The sequence below is a fragment of the Neomonachus schauinslandi genome, chromosome 6, assembly GCF_002201575.2.
Source record: "Neomonachus schauinslandi chromosome 6, ASM220157v2, whole genome shotgun sequence".
In the NCBI taxonomy this organism is placed as follows: domain Eukaryota; kingdom Metazoa; phylum Chordata; class Mammalia; order Carnivora; family Phocidae; genus Neomonachus; species Neomonachus schauinslandi.
This window is the reverse complement of record NC_058408.1, coordinates 355,686-372,241: the sequence shown is the minus strand read 5'-3', so window position 1 is coordinate 372,241 and position 16,556 is coordinate 355,686. Positions and strand designations below refer to the sequence as shown.

General features: G+C 62.3%; 1 protein-coding gene across 1 annotated transcript; it reads left to right on the top strand.

Moving 5' to 3' along the window:
• The first annotated feature begins 69 nt into the window (after positions 1-69).
• On the top strand, positions 70-13,223 carry DENND4B (DENN domain containing 4B). The gene is made up of 29 exons (XM_021682028.1): positions 70-93; positions 841-923; positions 1,172-1,511; positions 2,057-2,309; positions 3,126-3,195; positions 3,395-3,564; positions 3,652-3,896; positions 4,137-4,203; positions 4,294-4,352; positions 4,525-4,669; positions 4,928-5,103; positions 5,197-5,297; positions 5,601-5,816; positions 6,156-6,301; positions 6,612-6,751; positions 6,830-6,956; positions 7,360-7,566; positions 7,847-7,975; positions 8,734-8,899; positions 9,155-9,322; positions 9,578-9,966; positions 10,067-10,189; positions 10,329-10,498; positions 10,578-10,719; positions 10,910-11,146; positions 11,651-11,768; positions 11,860-12,025; positions 12,112-12,176; positions 12,292-13,223. Exons 3-29 carry the CDS (start codon positions 1,195-1,197, stop codon positions 12,435-12,437), a joined length of 4,458 nt encoding a protein of 1,485 aa, XP_021537703.1. The 5' UTR covers positions 70-93; positions 841-923; positions 1,172-1,194; the 3' UTR covers positions 12,438-13,223.
• Positions 13,224-16,556: the final 3,333 nt, after the last annotated feature.

Below are 16,556 nucleotides of genomic sequence, written 5' to 3'. Positions count from 1 at the left end.
CGTCGGGCTAGCCGGCGGCGCAGCTGGTTCCGCTTCCTCCGCCGCGGGGAAGTGAAAGCGCGGGGAGCCGGCCGGACAGGGGCGGGCGCGCAGGTGTGCGGAGGGCGCCCCCCGGCCCGCAGGCCTCCCCCCACCCCTACCCCCGTCTGCTGCCGCGGCTCCCGTCCGCTGGGCGGGGGCCCGGGGTGAGGGGCGCGCCCGGGCCCCGGCCCCGGGTGGGGGCAGGGGGAGGCGGAGGAGGGCCGCGCGGCTCCCGCGCCCACGGCTGCGCTGCCGGCCCGGCGGTCCCCCAGCCGCACGCCCCGGGGCCGACTTCCGCCCGCGCAGCTTCCCCTCCGGGGTTTCGGGAAGTCCCCTCCCTTCCCCTCCCGAGCGCCCCATGCCTCCAGTCCTGTGCTGCAGCCACCCACCGAGCTGCTCCCCAGCTTTGCGCCCCCGGGCTCTGGGGACCCCCGGGGCCCCCGCTCTGGGGTTGGGCCGTGGCGGCAGGTGAGAACACAGTTAGCGGAGGCCCGTGGGGCGCCCGGCTCCCTCCCGGTGCTCCGCGAACGAGGGCAGATGGCCGGACTGCCTCCCACGGCGGCTTCGGACCTAACTTCAGGATCCTGGAGGTGGGAGGGCGCTGGGCTTTGTGTCGGGTTAGTGGACAGGGTAGGAAAAAGGACACTTGAGTCTGGTGAAAAGACACGAAAACTTGGGTGTCGTGGGCCTTCCCGAAACCTAGAGGTGCGCTCTTTAAGAACCTTGGCTGGATCGTGAGGTTCTGATGATGTCATCAGTAGAGTAGGAAGGTCAGAAACCCTTAAAACAGACTGTCAGGTTGGCATGATGTCATTGCAGGCCATTATAGAACGGACTGTGGTCCCCGCTGTCGGGAGTGAGGACGGGTGGGGCCTTTAAAGGGGATACAGGAGCGGTATGAGGTCAGAGCCGAGGTCAGCTGTGTGCGCGGGAGTGGAGCCGGGCTTGCTTGGGGGGAGGGCTGGTGCCGCCCGCGGGAGGGTCCTGCTCTCTTTACTTGCCTGGTGACGTCACAGGCGGGAGAGCTCAGGGTTGGCGGACCACCCCCGACCCTCCCCTCCCCTGGAAGGCCCGTGGAGAGGAGGGAGCAGAGGGGGGCCCCTTGGTTGTCTCCCTTGCTCCTCATCTCTCCCTCACTTGACCGTTACAGATGCAGTGAGTGAGGGGGGGGCCATGGCGGAGGAGCGGCCCCCCCGGCTGGTGGATTACTTCGTGATAGCTGGGCTTGCAGGGAACGGAGCCCCCATCCCTGAGGAGACATGGGTTCCCGAACCCAGTGGGCCCCTGCGCCCTCCCCGGCCAGCCGAGCCCATCACAGACGTGGCGGTCATTGCTAGGGCGCTGGGCGAGGAGGTGCCCCAGGGCTACACCTGCATCCAGTCCTCCGCGGGGGGCCACCCCTTGGAACTCAGTGCTGGGCTCCTGGGTGGAACTCAGCCCGTCATCTGCTACCGCAGGGGCCGCGACAAGCCCCCCCTCGTTGAGCTGGGGTGCGTGCCCCTCCTGTGTGGGCACCAGGGGAGGCGGGGACGGGGGGGGGGGCTGGGGTGAGGGCAGGAAGAGAGCAGGCTAGAGGCAGGGAGCAGGGGGAGGTGGTCGAGCTTAGTCACCACATGGAGTGGGTCCGGGGACTAGTGCGGCCGCTTGCTAGCTGGGGGATCTTGGGCTGGGCGTTGAGCCCCTCTGGAGAATGGGGCAAGAATACCTCTCCACAGGGTGGTTGAGAAGACTGAATAAGGCCATCTGTATGTGGGACTTGGCATGGAGTCAGTAAGTGGAAGCTTTTCCTCTTGGCATTTATGAATGAGCATGAGAGCCACGGAAGGCTTGAGAGGTTGTTACTGATCGAGAAGTAGAGCCGAGGGCAGAAGAGGAGGCACAGGATTCTGGAGGGCAGAGTCCTGCAAGAAGTGGGCCCCAGTGCCCAATGAGGCTGAGGGTGCAAGGCTGGTAGGTAGGACTCGTTGGGCAGATCTGGCAGGACTGGGGTCTTTCTCCTGAGCCCTTGACATCTGTGCCTGCTCTCCGTGTCCAGGGTCCTGTATGAGGGGAAGGAACGACCCAAGCCTGGCTTCCAAGTGCTGGACACGACGCCGTACAGCCACTCGGCCAACCTGGCCCCTCCTGGCCCTGGGCACCCCCGCACCTACCTCACTTGCCGGCGGGCAGCAGAGGGGGCAGGGCTGCATGCCCTGGGCATCACTGACCTCTGCCTGGTGCTGCCCAGCAAGGGCGAGGGCACTCCTCATACTTACTGCCGACTGCCCCGCAACCTCAACCCCGGCATGGTGAGCAGGGCCCTGGGGCCAGACGCAGAGGCCTGCACTGTGCTGCTGTGAGGGCTGGGCATGGGGCTCAGAGGGCGCCCTAGCACCAGGGCCTCTGACGTCCAGGGCGGGCCCAGAGGGGTGACTCTAGTCTTGGGGGACCAGGATTATTGGAAGGTTTTTCTTTAAAGATTTTGTTTATCTGAGAGAGAGAGAGAGAAAGCGAGTGAGGGGAAGAGCAGAGGGAGAGGAAAGAAAGAATCTCCAGCAGGCTCCACACCCAGCACGGAGCCCAACATGGGGCTCGATCTCACGACCCTGAGATCATGACCTGAGCCGAAACCAAGAGATGGATGCTCAACCGACTGAGCCACCCAGGTGCCCCAGGATTATTGGGAGTTTTATTTATTTGTTTGTTTGTTTGTTTAAAGGTTTTATTTATTTGAGAGAGAGAGCGTGAGGGGGGGAGGGTCAGAGGGAGAGGCAGACCCCCCGCCGAGCAGGGAGCCCGATGCAGGGCTCGATCCCGGGACTCCAGGATCATGACCTGAGCCGAAGGCAGTCGCTCAACCGACTGAGCCACCCAGGCGCCCCGATTGGGAGTTTTAAAGACAAAAGACCGCTAGGATGCCTAGGTGGGCTCCGTCAATTAAGTATCTGACTCTCGATCTCAGGGTCGTGAGTTCCAGCCCTGCATTTTGGGGCTCCACACTGGGCTTGGAGCCTACTTAAAAAAACTTTTAATTAAAGACAAAAAACTGCTAAGGGGTGGAAGAGGAAATGGAGCCTGGACATCTTTGTTAGCTATGTGTCTGTCTCTTGTCGTTCCTGGGACAGTGGGGCCCAGCAGTATACCTGTGCTACAAGGTGGGCCTGGCGAAGGCCAACACGCTGGTATACGAGGCAGGTGAGTCGCCCCTCTGTCCCTCCAAGCTCTTGGTCCTTCATGCCCCCTTGTCCTGGTGCCTCTTGGCTGGTATCATCAGTGTGCCCAGAACGCACTTCGCCTTTGCCACTGGGCCCTTCTCTGGCATCTCCTGGATCCTTCCGCTGGAGTCTGATCGGCCCTCCTTCTTCTGGTGCCCCCCACTCTGCCGGGGGTGCAGAGCTGCTGGGCCGCTACCCAGAGGAGGACAACGAGGCGTTCCCACTGCCCGAGTCCGTGCCTGTCTTCTGCCTGCCCATGGGAGCCACTGTGGAGTGCTGGCCCGCCCAGACCAAGTACCCCGTGCCTGTCTTCTCCACCTTTGTGCTCACGGGCGCAGCTGGTGACAAGGTGGGTGTGGGGAATGTGCGGAGGGGTCCGGGCTGTGCCAAGCCCGCCTGACGGCATCCTTACCCGCCCCCCCCCCCCCGGCCCCAGGTGTACGGTGCTGCCCTGCAGTTCTACGAGGCTTTCCCGAGGGCCAGGCTGTCGGAGCGGCAAGCGCGGGCCCTGGGCCTCCTGAGCGCTGTGGAGCGGGGCCGGGCGCTGGGGGGCCGGGCCGTGCGCAGCCGCCGAGCCATCGCTGTGCTGTCGCGCTGGCCTGCCTTCCCCGCCTTCCGCGCCTTCCTCACCTTCCTGTACCGCTACTCCGTCTCGGGCCCCCACCGCCTGCCCTTGGAAGCGTGAGCATGGCGGCCTGGGCCCTGGGAGGGGGTGGCGAGCGAGGGGAGGGGAGCCCGGGAGAGGTGGGAGAGGGTAGGGTGGAGCTGGGGCTGGGTGTGCAGCGTGTGCCCGGGGCGGACGCCGCTGCCTGAGGGTGAGCGGGGCCTGTGGTCTGAGTGCATGGGTGAAGGAGGAGGGCGGAGGACGGGGAGGGGTGGTCTGGGGAGTCTGCCGCTGACCGGTATCCCTCTCTTCCCCAGGCACATCTCCCACTTCATTCACAACGTCCCCTTCCCTTCCCCACAGAGACCCCGCATCCTGGTGCAGGTGAGAGCCAGGCCCAGCGTGGGGCTGGCTGGGGGGAGGGGGTCGGCAGGGGCCGCCCCCATTCTGACCTACGGCTCTTCTGCCCCCCAGATGTCTCCGTATGACAACCTGCTCCTCTGCCAGCCCGTGTCCTCACCCCTGCCGCTCAGGTACGTGCCCAGGTTGGGGGGGGGGGGCTGTGACGACCGTAGACCTGGTAGGTGCCGGGCAGGTGGGCACGGCTGCTGAGGTTGGCGCCGGCCAGGCCCTGGCGGCGTCTGCGCCATGTCTGGGGAGGGGTCTCCGGGGCATCCCGGCGACCCCCCCCCTGCACTTCTGCAGCGGTGCCAGCTTCCTGCAGCTCCTGCAGAGCCTGGGCCCCGAGCTGGCCGTCACGCTGCTGCTGGCTGTGCTCACCGAGCACAAGCTCCTGGTCCATTCGCTGCGGCCAGACCTGCTCACCAGCGTCTGTGAGGCGCTCGTCTCAGTGAGTGCCGCCCTGCCCGGCCTCCTTCTCCAGAAGGTTCTCACTGGTGCCTCCACCCCTGCCCAGACTCCACTTCTTTTTCCTTCCGGGGTCCCTCAGCCTCACCCAGGGGTGTCAGGGGCTGTTCTCCGGATGCCACCTCCAGCAGCTTCCGTCAACGGGCACCCCTCCCACCCCCGGCCAATTCCCCCTCCCCCTCCTGACCCCCTCTGCTGCTCCAGCCCCCTGCTCACTGGTCCCCACTCCCCGGTGCTCCAGATGATCTTCCCGCTGCATTGGCAGTGTCCCTACATCCCACTCTGCCCACTGGTGCTGGCAGACGTGTTGAGCGCCCCCGTGCCCTTCATTGTGGGGATCCACTCCAGCTACTTCGATCTGCACGACCCGCCTGCTGATGTCATCTGCGTTGATCTTGACACCAACACGCTCTTCCAGTAAGAGGGCTGGGCATCCCTCGGGGCTGGTGTGCAGTGGGGGAGGCCGGCGAGGAGCCCCACTGCCCTTTCTTCCCTCTGCGCATCTCACAGGACCGAGGAAAAGAAGCCCCTCTCCCCTCGGACCCTGCCCCGCAGACCCTACAAGGTTCTGCTGGCTACGCTGACAAACTTGTATCAGCAGCTGGATCAGAGTGAGAGCCCCGGGCAGGGGTGGGGGCTGGAAACTGCCACTGATGTTAAGCCTCCAAGTAGGGAGGCCTGTGGAGAGCTAAACCTTCCTTGAGGAGGCTAGAGGTGTTGGGATTTCGTTTCCCCGAGAGCGCGGGCCTACCGCGTTAATATTCCTATGTGTGTTGCAGGGGTGGGGGGCGAACAGGTCACTGGGGAGGCTTGAAACTGTTACCCACTGCTAATATCGTGGTCAGTATTGGCGCAAGGGGTGCGTGAGGAGCAGGGCTGAGGCCGGCCCTGACCCCGGCTGCCCTGGTCCCCAGCATACACCGGGCCCGAGGAGGAGGCGTCCTTGGAGTTCCTGCTGACGGACTATGAGGCCGTGTGCGGCCGCCGGGCGCGGCTGGAGCGCGAAGTCCAGGGAGCCTTTCTCCGCTTCATGGCCTGTCTGCTCAAGGGCTACCGGGACTTCCTGCGCCCGCTCACCCAGGCCCCCTCGGAGGGGGCTCGAGATGTCGACAACCTCTTCTTCCTGCAGGGTAGGGAGGGCCTGTGCCCGCGCCGTGGGGGGCGGGCGCCGCTCCCCTGCTTGTTCCTTCGCTGGGCAAATGGTTGTTAGAGGGACCGGCTGCCCCAGCGTTGGCCCTGCCCTCTGGGGGCCTAGCCCTTGGGGCGAAGCGCCCCATGGGCCAAGCTCTCCCCGGGCCCTGACCTCGGGGACCCCCAGTCTGAGGCCGTGGGTGCAGACGGACAGAAGGGAGGGCCCCATGGGACTGGTGCTCAGCGGCCGCAGTCGTCCTGCCAGAGGGACCCAAGAAAGGCCGAGCGGATTGGTTGCTGACATCGCCCCCCACCCTGCGCCCCACTCTCACCCCCAGGCTTTCTCAAATCCCGGGAGCGCTCCAGCCACAAGCTGTACTGCCAGGTCCTGCGCACACAGATGTTCTCGCAGTTCATCGAGGAGTGCTCCTTCGGCTCTGCGCGGCATGCCGCCCTCGAGTTCTTCGACTCTTGTGTCGACAAGGTATCGGGCGCTGTCCCCTCTCCGTGCCCGCTGTCGCTGCTGCGAGCACTGGACCCCTCGTCCGTGCCGGGGATGCCAGCCCTGCAGCTACCCAGCGCACGTGCAGCTGCGCACGGCGGGCTTCCCGTACATACTGCCCTCCTGTTGCTGACGCTGTCCCCTGGCTCTGTCTCCAGGGCCTCGGTGAAGCCCGGGCGCACGTGCTCCCTCCCTGCTGCTGTGCCTCCCGGGAAGATGCCATCTCCCGGGCTCCCGGAGGCGGCGCCTGCTGGACCCGCTGTCTTGACGCTCTCTTACCTCCCTGCTGCAGGTGCACCCGGAGCAGGAGAAGCCTGAGCCCACACCCTTGGTGGAGCTGGAGGACCTGTCGGGGAGTGAGCTCACCGTCTTCATCACACCCCCCGAGGAGCCTCCAGTGCCAGAGGGCAGTGAATCCGCCCCCCAGTACTGGTGAGGGCCTCTTGTTCCAGGCCCCGTGGCTAGCCGAGCCTTGGCTGCTCCTAATATTGCCTCTTCCCGCCCCTCCAGCTACGATGGGTTCCCAGAGCTGCGGGCTGAGCTGTTTGAGTCCCCACGGGAGCAGCCCGGGGCGCTGCCTGTGCCAGGCCCATCCCGGAGCGCCCCCAGCAGCCCTGCCCCTCGCCGTACCAAACAGGTAACCTGGCCGTGGGCCCCACAAGGGCATCTGACTCAGGCCATTTCCTCATCTGTGAAGTGGGTATGATCGTACCTACGCCTTTAGCAGGTTTCAATGTGCCTGGCCCATAAAAAGCACATAAGACATTAGCTGTTGGTGCTGTCCTCACCATCATCACCTTCGTCTTCTGAGCACTCCGGGTAGCCAGGGGCTCGGTGCCTCTTCCAGGGCACCTGTCCATGCTTGGGAGCTGGGCATCCCTGCCTGGGGCTCTGGGGCTGAACCCTGTGCGCAGAATCCCTCCTGCCTCCTCAGAGCACAGGCCCTTCCTTAGGGGGGAAGGTCCCGCGTCTCCCACACCATTTGGAGACCGGCCTTGGCCTGGCACTGTCCTCACGCAGGTGTCCCCTGCCCCATCCAGGAGATGAAGGTTGCACAGCGGATGGCGCAGAAGTCCGCAGCCGTGCCTGAGCTGTGGGCCCGGTGCCTGCTGGGGCATTGCTACGGGCTGTGGTTCCTGTGCCTGCCCGCCTACGTGCGCTCGGCGCCGTCCCGCGTGCAGGCGCTGCACACAGCCTACCACGTGCTGCGCCAGATGGAGAGCCGCAAGGTGGTGCTGCCCGATGAGGTGGGCAGCCGCGCCCGGCCCCAGGGAGGCCTCTGCAGCTGGGGGCGGGGGGGAGCTGGCGGGGAGCTGGGCAGGGGCTCATAGCGTTCGCTGAATATGTTCAGGGGACAGCGGTGGAGCCTGGAGGGTGTGGGGCAGCGGGAAGGGCAGGTGGCCGTGCTCTGCGGTGGCCCCAGGAGCTGCCCGGGACCCCAGTGAAGTCTGTGGGAACCGGGGGAGAATGAGACCTGGGGCTCGGGGTGGGGAGCAGGCCCCTCACCCTGTGCCTCTCCTGGCCCAGGTGTGTTACCGGGTACTGATGCAACTATGCTCCCATTATGGGCAGCCTGTGCTGTCCGTGCGGGTCATGCTGGAGATGAGGCGGGCGGGCGTCGTGCCCAACACCATCACTTACGGCTATTACAACAAGGTACTGGATCTGGTTGGGTGGGACGGCAGCCAGTGCCAGGGGTGCGGAGGGAGAGGATGCCCTCCCCGAGACTGGCCCTGGACAGTGCAACCAGGCCCTGCAACCACCGTCAGCCACTGGACTGTCTGAGCGTCTTAGCGCCCACACCGCGTTCCCTCCTGCGTGGCGGCTTACTCACTCACCAGAGCCCCGACGGGAAGTCCTGCCCCCTCCCAGCGGTAGCCGTGGTGGTAGCCAGTGTGCCAGGCACTGTTCCAGGCACCTCACACGTGTTTTATCATTTCATCTTTTCTGCAGGCCTCCCCCCTTTACAGGGGAGGTGGTGGGGTTCCAGAGCACTGCTGACTTGTCCAGGGCCCCACAGGGAGGAAATTAGGGAGTCAGGGCATGAACACAGGCATAATAATGTTTTCTGCGTTTGGGTCCTTAACCAGAACACTAAACTGGTTTTTACATCAGGAAACTGATGACCAAAAAAGTGAAAAGATTTCTTCAAAGCCATATGCTTGCTAAGTAGCAGAGTCTGGATACAAAGTATCTACACGGCTTCTGGCTTCCTCCAGATCCCTCCAGGTGGCCGCTGCCACCTGCCTCGTGGGTTCTTGCACCTGCCGAGTCATCGGCAGGACGGACCGAGGCAGGATGTCTGCAGGGGAAGGTGGACCCTGGGTCCCTGGCGTCCCTGGAACAGGCAGCGGCCATCAGGCTGGAGTCAGGGCGTGGCAGTAGGCCATCTTGATGGGCACTGTGCTTGGCAGGCCGTGCTGGAAAGCAAGTGGCTGTCCGGTACACCGGGTGGGCGCCTGCGCTGGGCCAAGCTCCGGAACGTTGTCCTGGGGGCTGCTCAGTTCCGCCAGCCCTTGAGGGAACGGCGGCGGCGGCGGCAGCAGGCGGCAGTGCAAGAGGCGGGCAGCGGCCAGACAGGTGGGTAGGGCCTGTGACGGGCTGGGGGCCGAGCAGCCAGGCTCCGGCGGGGAGAGGCACGGAGAGCTGGGGCTGGCCTCGTGGTTGGCCTCGGGTGTTCTGGGGACGGGGACGCTGCAGTTGGCCGATGATGCAGGAGAGGACGTTCTGCCTGGGAAGAGCCCTACAACCCCGCGTCCTCGCAGGGGGCCGTGTTTTGGACGAGGGGCCGGGTTTCTCCCTGGCTGCCTTCAGCCTCCAACCGGTCTTTCGCAGAGCCCTGTATGGAGCGTCGCTCCCCTACGCGCCCACTTCAGCGCCAGACTACCTGGGCCGGTCGAAGCTTCCGGGACCCAGCTTCACCCACGGGGCGCCTGGTGAAAAGCGGCAGTCTGGGCAGTGCCCGCGGGGCACAGCCCACCGTGGAGGCTGGCGTGGCCCACAGTGAGTGTCCGTCCGAGCCATCTCCGCAGTCGGCTCTCCTCCCCGCTTGCCAGGGAGAGAGGAGGAGAGCAGAGCCCAGGCTGGAAGGGCCCTCTGGCGCAGGGGGGGTGCTGTGGAAGCTGGGGGACCTCGCCCGGGTCGCTGTCACAGCAGGGGGGTGCCACCGCGGGAGTCTGTGTGGCGGGCGGTTGTGTTTCCCTGGCTCCTGGAGGGCGAGCGAGGCTTCCTCTTCTCTGATTCTTCTCTGCCCTGCAGTGATAGAGGCCTTAGGGGTGCTGGAGCCCCGGGGCTCACCTCTACCCTGGCGCGACGGGAGCCTCTCAGACCTGAGCCTGACCGGCGAGGAGCCAGCCCCCGGAGGCAGCCCAGAGGATTCGGGCTCAGCCCTGAGTGCCCAGTCCACTGAGACCCTGGAAGGGCCAAGTGGGCGGGCGCCCAAGGCGGGCGGACGCCAGGAGGAGGCCAGCACCCCCAGACGAGGGCTGGGCGCCCGCCTGCAACAACTGCTCACTCCTTCCCGCCGTCCTCCTGCCTCCCGCGTTGCCCCACCTGAGCTGCCCCCTGACCTGCCTCCCCCTGCCCGCCGTAGCCCAATGGACAGCCTCCTGCGCCCCCGGGAGCGGCCTGGATCCACTGCCTCTGAGGTAGCCAGGGAGGGGACGGTCCATTTGCCTTAGCCCCCGGAGGCCCCAGGAGAGGGCCCGGAGAAGGGCCGGCTGATGGCGCTTTCTCCTGTGGTGGCAGAGCTCAGCCTCTCTGGGCAGTGAGTGGGACCTCTCCGAGTCTTCCGTCAGCAGCCTGAGCCTGCGCCGCTCCTCAGAGCGCCTCAGTGACACCCCCGGGTCCTCGCAGCCGCCTTCCCTGGAAGTGAGGAGAACCCCTCCCACGCAGACATGCTTGAACGCACGCGTGCAGGCTCCCCGCCTTTCCCTCTGCCGAAGACGGGCTGGGGACGGTGGAAGGAGCCCGGGCTCCTGAGCCCAGGGGGGCGTCTTCTCGCCCGCAGATCCTGCTCTCCAGCTGCTCCCTGTGCCATGCCTGTGACTCGCTGGTGTACGACGAGGAGATCATGGCCGGCTGGGCGCCCGATGACTCCAACCTCAACACCGTCTGCCCCTTCTGCGCTTGCCCCTTTGTGCCCCTGCTCAGTGTCCAGACCCTTGATTCCCGACCCAGGTGCCCCAAGCAGGGCGAGTGCTACAAGTGGGACAGGGAGGTGGAGGGTCAAGGGCTGACCCCCGATCTCCCCCTACAGTGCCCCCAGCCCCCAGCGTGCCCCTGCTGGTGCCAGTAACAGCAAAGATGCTCCCATCCCTGGGGGCCCAGGCCCTGTGCTCAGTGACCGCAGGCTCTGCCTTGCCCTGGATGAGCCCCAGCTCTGCAATGGGCACATGGGGGTAAGGGCTGGGCCAAGGGGGCACAAGGAATGGGTGTCTGTGTGTGTTGCCCAGTGGTGGGGCGTGACGGGCATTGAGGGCACGGGGCATCTCGGAAGCTGCCGAACGTGATGGCTCAGTGGGAAGCAGGGCCCCGAGGCTGGGGCCGGATCCGCCCTGTACCGCCCTCCTCCCTCTTTGTGCCTGACAGGCTGCCTCCCGGCGGGTTGAGGGTGGGGCCTGGGCGTACCTGAGCCCCCTGGTGCTGCGTAAGGAGCTGGAGTCGCTGGTGGAAAATGAGGGCAGTGAGGTGCTGGCATTGCCTGAGCTGCCTGCTGCCCACCCCATCATCTTCTGGAACCTTCTGTGGTATTTCCAGCGGCTGCGCCTGCCCAGTATTCTGCCATGCCTGGTGCTGGCCTCCTGTGATGGGCCCCCGCCCCCCCAGGTCAGTGCCCTCCTGTGGCCCCTGCACTGGGTGTTCGCCACCTCACCTCTGGGTCTGTCCCCTCAGGCCCCGTAGAGTAGAGCGAGCACAGGCCTGGGAGTCAGTTGCACCTGGTCTGACCCCTGGCCTTTTCACTTCACGCCCAAGCCTCCGTTTTTCTCATCTGTAAAACGGCCTAAGTGCCCAGCGCCCAGGGTTGTTAAACGCCTGTGTAGGGCTTGGTACACAATCACCACGGTGACTCCTTGACATCTATTACTCGACCAACATCTATTGGACACCTTTCGGGGTCTGGGCAGTTTTTAGGCATGAGGGGTGCAGCAGCTCACAGAACAAAGTGGGTGCTCTCAGAGAGTTCGCACTCATGGGGATGAGGCTTTCTTTCCCTCTCCCCTTTGGCTATATCCCACAACGTCCCTCTGTTTCTTGGAGCTTCACTGGTCCGTTTCCAGCCCTCTGCCTGCCGTCCCGTGAGTCTGCCTCCTTTGTCGTGGCTCCTTGCAGGCCCCACCTCCTTGGCTGACGCCTGACCCAGCATCCGTGCAGGTGCGGCTGCTGTGGGACGTCCTGACCCCCGATCCCAGTAGCTGCCCACCTCTCTACGTGCTCTGGAGGGTCCACAGTGAGTCTGGTGTTTGGCCTAGGCTGGGAAGGGGTGGGTCCCACGCCCAGAGGGCTCAGTGACCCTGGCCGCCTTCCTCTCTTTCACCCAGGCCAGATCCCGCAGCGGGTGGTATGGCCAGGCCCCATACCCGCACCCCTCAACCTGGAGCTGCTGGAGGCCGTGTTGCGCCATGTGGGTCTCAGTGAGGTGCACAAGGCTGTAGGGCTCCTGCTGGAAACTTTAGGGCCGCCTCCCACTGGCCTGCACTTGCAGAGGTATGGTGCTCCCATCTGGGAGGTCCCTGGCCTGTCCCCGGCCCCATACCCCCTTTCTCTCAGTCCACCCTCTGCCCCCACTGCAGGGGCATCTATCGTGAGATCCTATTCCTGACGATGGCTGCTCTAGGCAAGGACCGTGTGGACATAGGTAAGGGAGTGGGCAGGGGCCAAGGAGTGGAAGTATCTGGGGCCAGGGGTCAGCGGGGGGGGGGGGGGGGTTGTCGAATTGTAGTCTGTTGACATATCTCCACCCTCTTCCCTAGTGGCCTTCGACAAGAAATACAAGTCCGCCTTTAACAAGCTGGCCAGCAGCATGGGCAAGGAGGAGCTGAGGCAGCGACGGGCACAGATGCCCACCCCAAAGGCCATTGATTGCCGGAAATGTTTTGGAGCACCTCTGGAATGCTAGGGACCCTTAAGCTTTCCTCTCCAGCCTAGGGTGGGGAGGTTGAAGGAGAGTGGATTCTAGAGCTACCCTGCCTTCCTACTCCTTTCATAGAGGAGTTGGGAACAGGCTGGGAAGCAGGCCCAGCCGTAGGCTCCAGATGTGGGCAGCAAGAGGGACCCACTGCTAACAAAAGTCACAATCCCCCTACCTCCGACCTGCCCGGTATGTTCACGCTGATGTTGTACGAGGCCTGGCAGGTGTTGGCACAGCTCTGTTCCTCCCCAGATTATACCAGGAACTCTCCTCCAGGGTACCCACAGATCTGCTCTGCCCTGGTCATTTTCTAAGTTTTTGTTTTAAAAAACAACTGGAAAGATACAGAGCTACTGAGCCTTTGCCCTGAATGGGAGGGAGGGATATCATTCCCCGCCAGTGATGGTCCTTCTTCCCTGGAACTGCTGAAGCAACCCAAAGCCCTCCATCATATCTTTCTACTTTAGCGTTTGTATTTTAAGTTATTTATTTTGGAGCCACAGCCCCCTTGCTCATGAGGTTCCTAGGGATGATGAGGAAGAGAAGGGAAATGGGGCACCATGGTTCAGTGGTTTGTAGCTCCTGGAAAGTCAGGAGGGAGCTGGAGGAGCCCCACGGTCCCCTCAGGAAGAACCGGGGCCCCGTCCAGTCCTAATCCTTCCCATTTCCTCCACTATGGGGAATGCTTCACCCACCCAGGGCCCTGACTGCGCAGTAAGGATTGTTCCTTGCAAAGTTTTGTTGGATGTAAATACAGTAAAAGCTGCTTCTGTCTTTTTCCTTCTGTCTCCTGTTCCCTGGATCTGGAATAATGGCAGGGGGTACCTCTCTCTGTCCCCTGGCTGCACATCCTCCTTTCCACTTTTCCATCCCTCCCAGCCTCAGGCACGCTTTCCCTGACCAGGTCTGGTACTGGTCCCTTGGGGCTCAGGGAGTTCTCAGAGCAGGAGAGGGGTGAATCTGGTGCTGGCTATGGTGGTGCCAGTCTGTGTGGCACTTCCGGCCCTCCCACACAATCACCCCCTTGTCCCTCATTTGTACCCCACACAAAGGCTCCATTCTCCGGGGGCCTTGAGCTCATCTCTGCCTTCTTTCCTCCCCCCAGCTTTCGCCTCCCGGCTTCTCCAGTACCACCACAGAGAGGACAGCCCTCTCCCTAGTAGTTGGTGTTGGCAGCTCTCAAGCATCCTGGGAGCCCTGGCGGCCATCCTAGGCCCCCTCAGTTGCTCTAGCTGCAGGCAGTACTCTTCCAACCAGGCTCTCAGCCTGGGGACAGGACCAGGAAGATAGGGCCAAGGATTAAGGAGCTCACTGAATGTGGGCAACAGGGATACGGGCCCACTCAGAATTCTCCCTTTCCTGTATAATGAAATAAACACAGGAAGAAAGCTGCAAAACCAATCACCAAAGGGAATTAGCCAACAAAAGGAGGGCACGAGTGTCAGTGGGGGGAATAACTTATATGCGGCTTTAGTGCGAATTCTCGGTGGGTGGAGAATAGTGGATGAAGCAAGAAGTAGTACTTCTGAATTCTGGAACGTCAAGCCACAGGACTGACCCTTCCCCATCCTGTGCTGAGTATGGTAGATGCTTTTCCTGTGTCCTAGAAGAGCTGCACAGGAGGGAAGCTGGGGCTTAGGAAATACCCTCTGTCCTGCCTGGGACTAGGAGGCTCCTTGTTCAGAGGGGAAATCCTCACATCAGCCCAGGTTCTGATCGGACCTCACTCCCCAGAATCAACCTCTCCCCATCTCTGCAAGGGAGCAATTGCCTCCCTGACATCACAAGTGTTGTGTAGTATGCCTAGCAGAGAGCTGAACTGCTGGAATTATAGAGAGAATTTTAGGGCTCAGTCCCTACTTTAACAGAGCATACAATCTTAATGGTCTAGAGCGCCCCTTGATTCAGACAATAACGATAATCTTCCTTACCTCCAGCGTGTACTTCTCACCTTTGGGCCTCCTTGTAGAGACCTACAGTCAGATGGACAGGACTACAGAGTTCTTTAACCACAAGAATATCTGGAAATTCCAATAGCAAGTACTCACTAGGGCATCTGACATCTCTGTCCTGTGGCCTAGGGAGCTGGATGAGGGAGGACATGCCTCATCCTGGCCCAGTTTCTCTTCCCAGACTTCAGAGTGTATACAGGCTTGGGTACGACAAAATTCTAATTAAATCTTGTCTCTGCCACTTACTAATTTTATTTTATCGGCCAAGACACTTAACTCCTGTGCCTCAGTTTTTCCTTGTGTGCAAACTGAGGAGATGGTTTATCAAGATGAATTATGCGATCCACATCAAGTGCTAAGCACACTCCATCAATGCTAGCTTCAAAAAGAAAACAAACAAGCAGGTAGTCTGCAGAGGGAATCGTCAGGTCCACTAAGACAGTGGCCTCACACTTGTCTTCCCTGGAGTTTGATCACTCCAGATTGAAAGTCCCCTCCACGGTCTGACTTTAATTCTGTTGAAAAGTATTTTCTCAGGCTTCACTAGTATCTTCGTCAGGCTGGCATCTTTAACCACCACGCTTCCCCTTCTCCTCCCAGCCCTTGAAGAACGGCTCGTCAGGCAGCAGAGAATGCACTGGAGTGATACTGGGCAAAGCAGCAGGTTAGGGAAAGAGAGCAGTGATTTTTCTGTCCCAATTACTGCTATGTCCCCAGCACACAGAGGGGTGTCTGGTAACACGATGGGCCCTCTGTCTTGTGTGTTAAATAAATGAGTCCGTGAAAGCATTAACATGAGAAATGATTTTCCGTGCAGGCAAGGCAGGTACAAGTCGAATACCAACGGAAGCTGAATTTAGGACTAAGGGAGTGAAACGGTTGGAAAAGTGAGGAAAACTCATTACAGTTACTATTATGCCTATTGAGTGCTTACTGTGTCCTTGGCACTGTCCTGAACATTTTAAATGTACTATTTTACAATCCTCACAATTCCCTCTGAGCTGGGCACTCTTCTCCATCATTCCCGTTTTACAGATAAAGGGACTGGGGCACGGAGAACAGAGCTTAAGTAACTTGCACCCAAATCATACAGCCGGCAAGAGGTAGCGCCAGGATCCGAACCCAGGCAGGCTGACTCCAGAGACCATGTTCTTCCCGCGGACACTGCAAGAACGAAACAAGGCTTCTACCCGCTTACAGGGACATGGGGCCGGCCCGTGTGTGTGTTCAGGGCGCACCTGTCTTCACGTGGCCCCCTCCACCCGCGGCACTGCACGGCGCGACCTGTAAATGACTCGAACACACTGTAGCGCTTCTGGAGCCAGGCAGTTCTGGGTTCAAAGCACCGCTTTCTCACTAATGCGCTGTCTGACCTTTGCAAGTTACTCAACGTTTCTGAGCCTGCGTCTTGATCTAGCGGGTTCGGATTTCAGCGGTGCCACTCATCGTGGGCAACTCCGGGCACGTCGTGAGGTCCGTACCACGGCGGGGACAGCGTCCACCGCTGGCGCCGGCCCCTCCCTGACACGCCGGCTCTGCGGGACCGGGTCCCCGCCGCCGGCGCTGGGCTCGGCCGCACCCCGCACCGCGCGCCCAGCCAGACCCCGACGGCCCCCAGCACCAACGCCGCCGCCCCGGCCGGGGCCGCCGCAGGCCCGCGCGGGGCCCCACGCAGACCAGGAAGCCCGAGGCCTGCGGCGGACGCGGGCAGGCCACGCCCCGCGCAGACCGCGAGGCCCGAGCGCCTACGGCCACTGCCATCGTCAAATTCCGGGATTCTGTCGCGACGAACCACCACCCAACGCAGAGCCCAGTGCCGCTCGCCAGTCTCCATCTTTGGAGTCGGAAGAATGAGAGCGGGCCGAGAGGGAATCCCAGTTTGGGGATACTGGGGTACGGCGGCTGCCTGGGGACCAAAACGTCTCTAAGGTAAAGTTGCAGCCCGAAGCGATTTTTTGACCCCCGACACTTAATGGGCTGCTGAAGACCCGGATGTGTCTGGGACTGGCCGAGGTACCCATTAACGCGCCCCCGCTAGACCATCCCCCTCCTCCGCTTAGGATTGGGTATTATGTACGCCAATCATCACTTCTCCAGCCACTCACTCTTCAAGGGTGGGGTGTAGTCCCAGCATCCCGCCTCCTATTGGTGTAGC

Excerpts from the sequence above, each read along its gene's own strand:
- DENND4B (XM_021682028.1), top strand. The coding sequence starts at position 1,195 with ATGGCGGAGGAGCGGCCCCCCCGGCTGGTGGATTACTTCGTGATAGCT. Across the intron at positions 9,323-9,577 it reads GGAGGCTGGCGTGGCCCACA|TGATAGAGGCCTTAGGGGTG; the intron begins GTGAGTGTCCGT and ends TCTGCCCTGCAG. Across the intron at positions 10,720-10,909 it reads TCTGCAATGGGCACATGGGG|GCTGCCTCCCGGCGGGTTGA; the intron begins GTAAGGGCTGGG and ends TGTGCCTGACAG.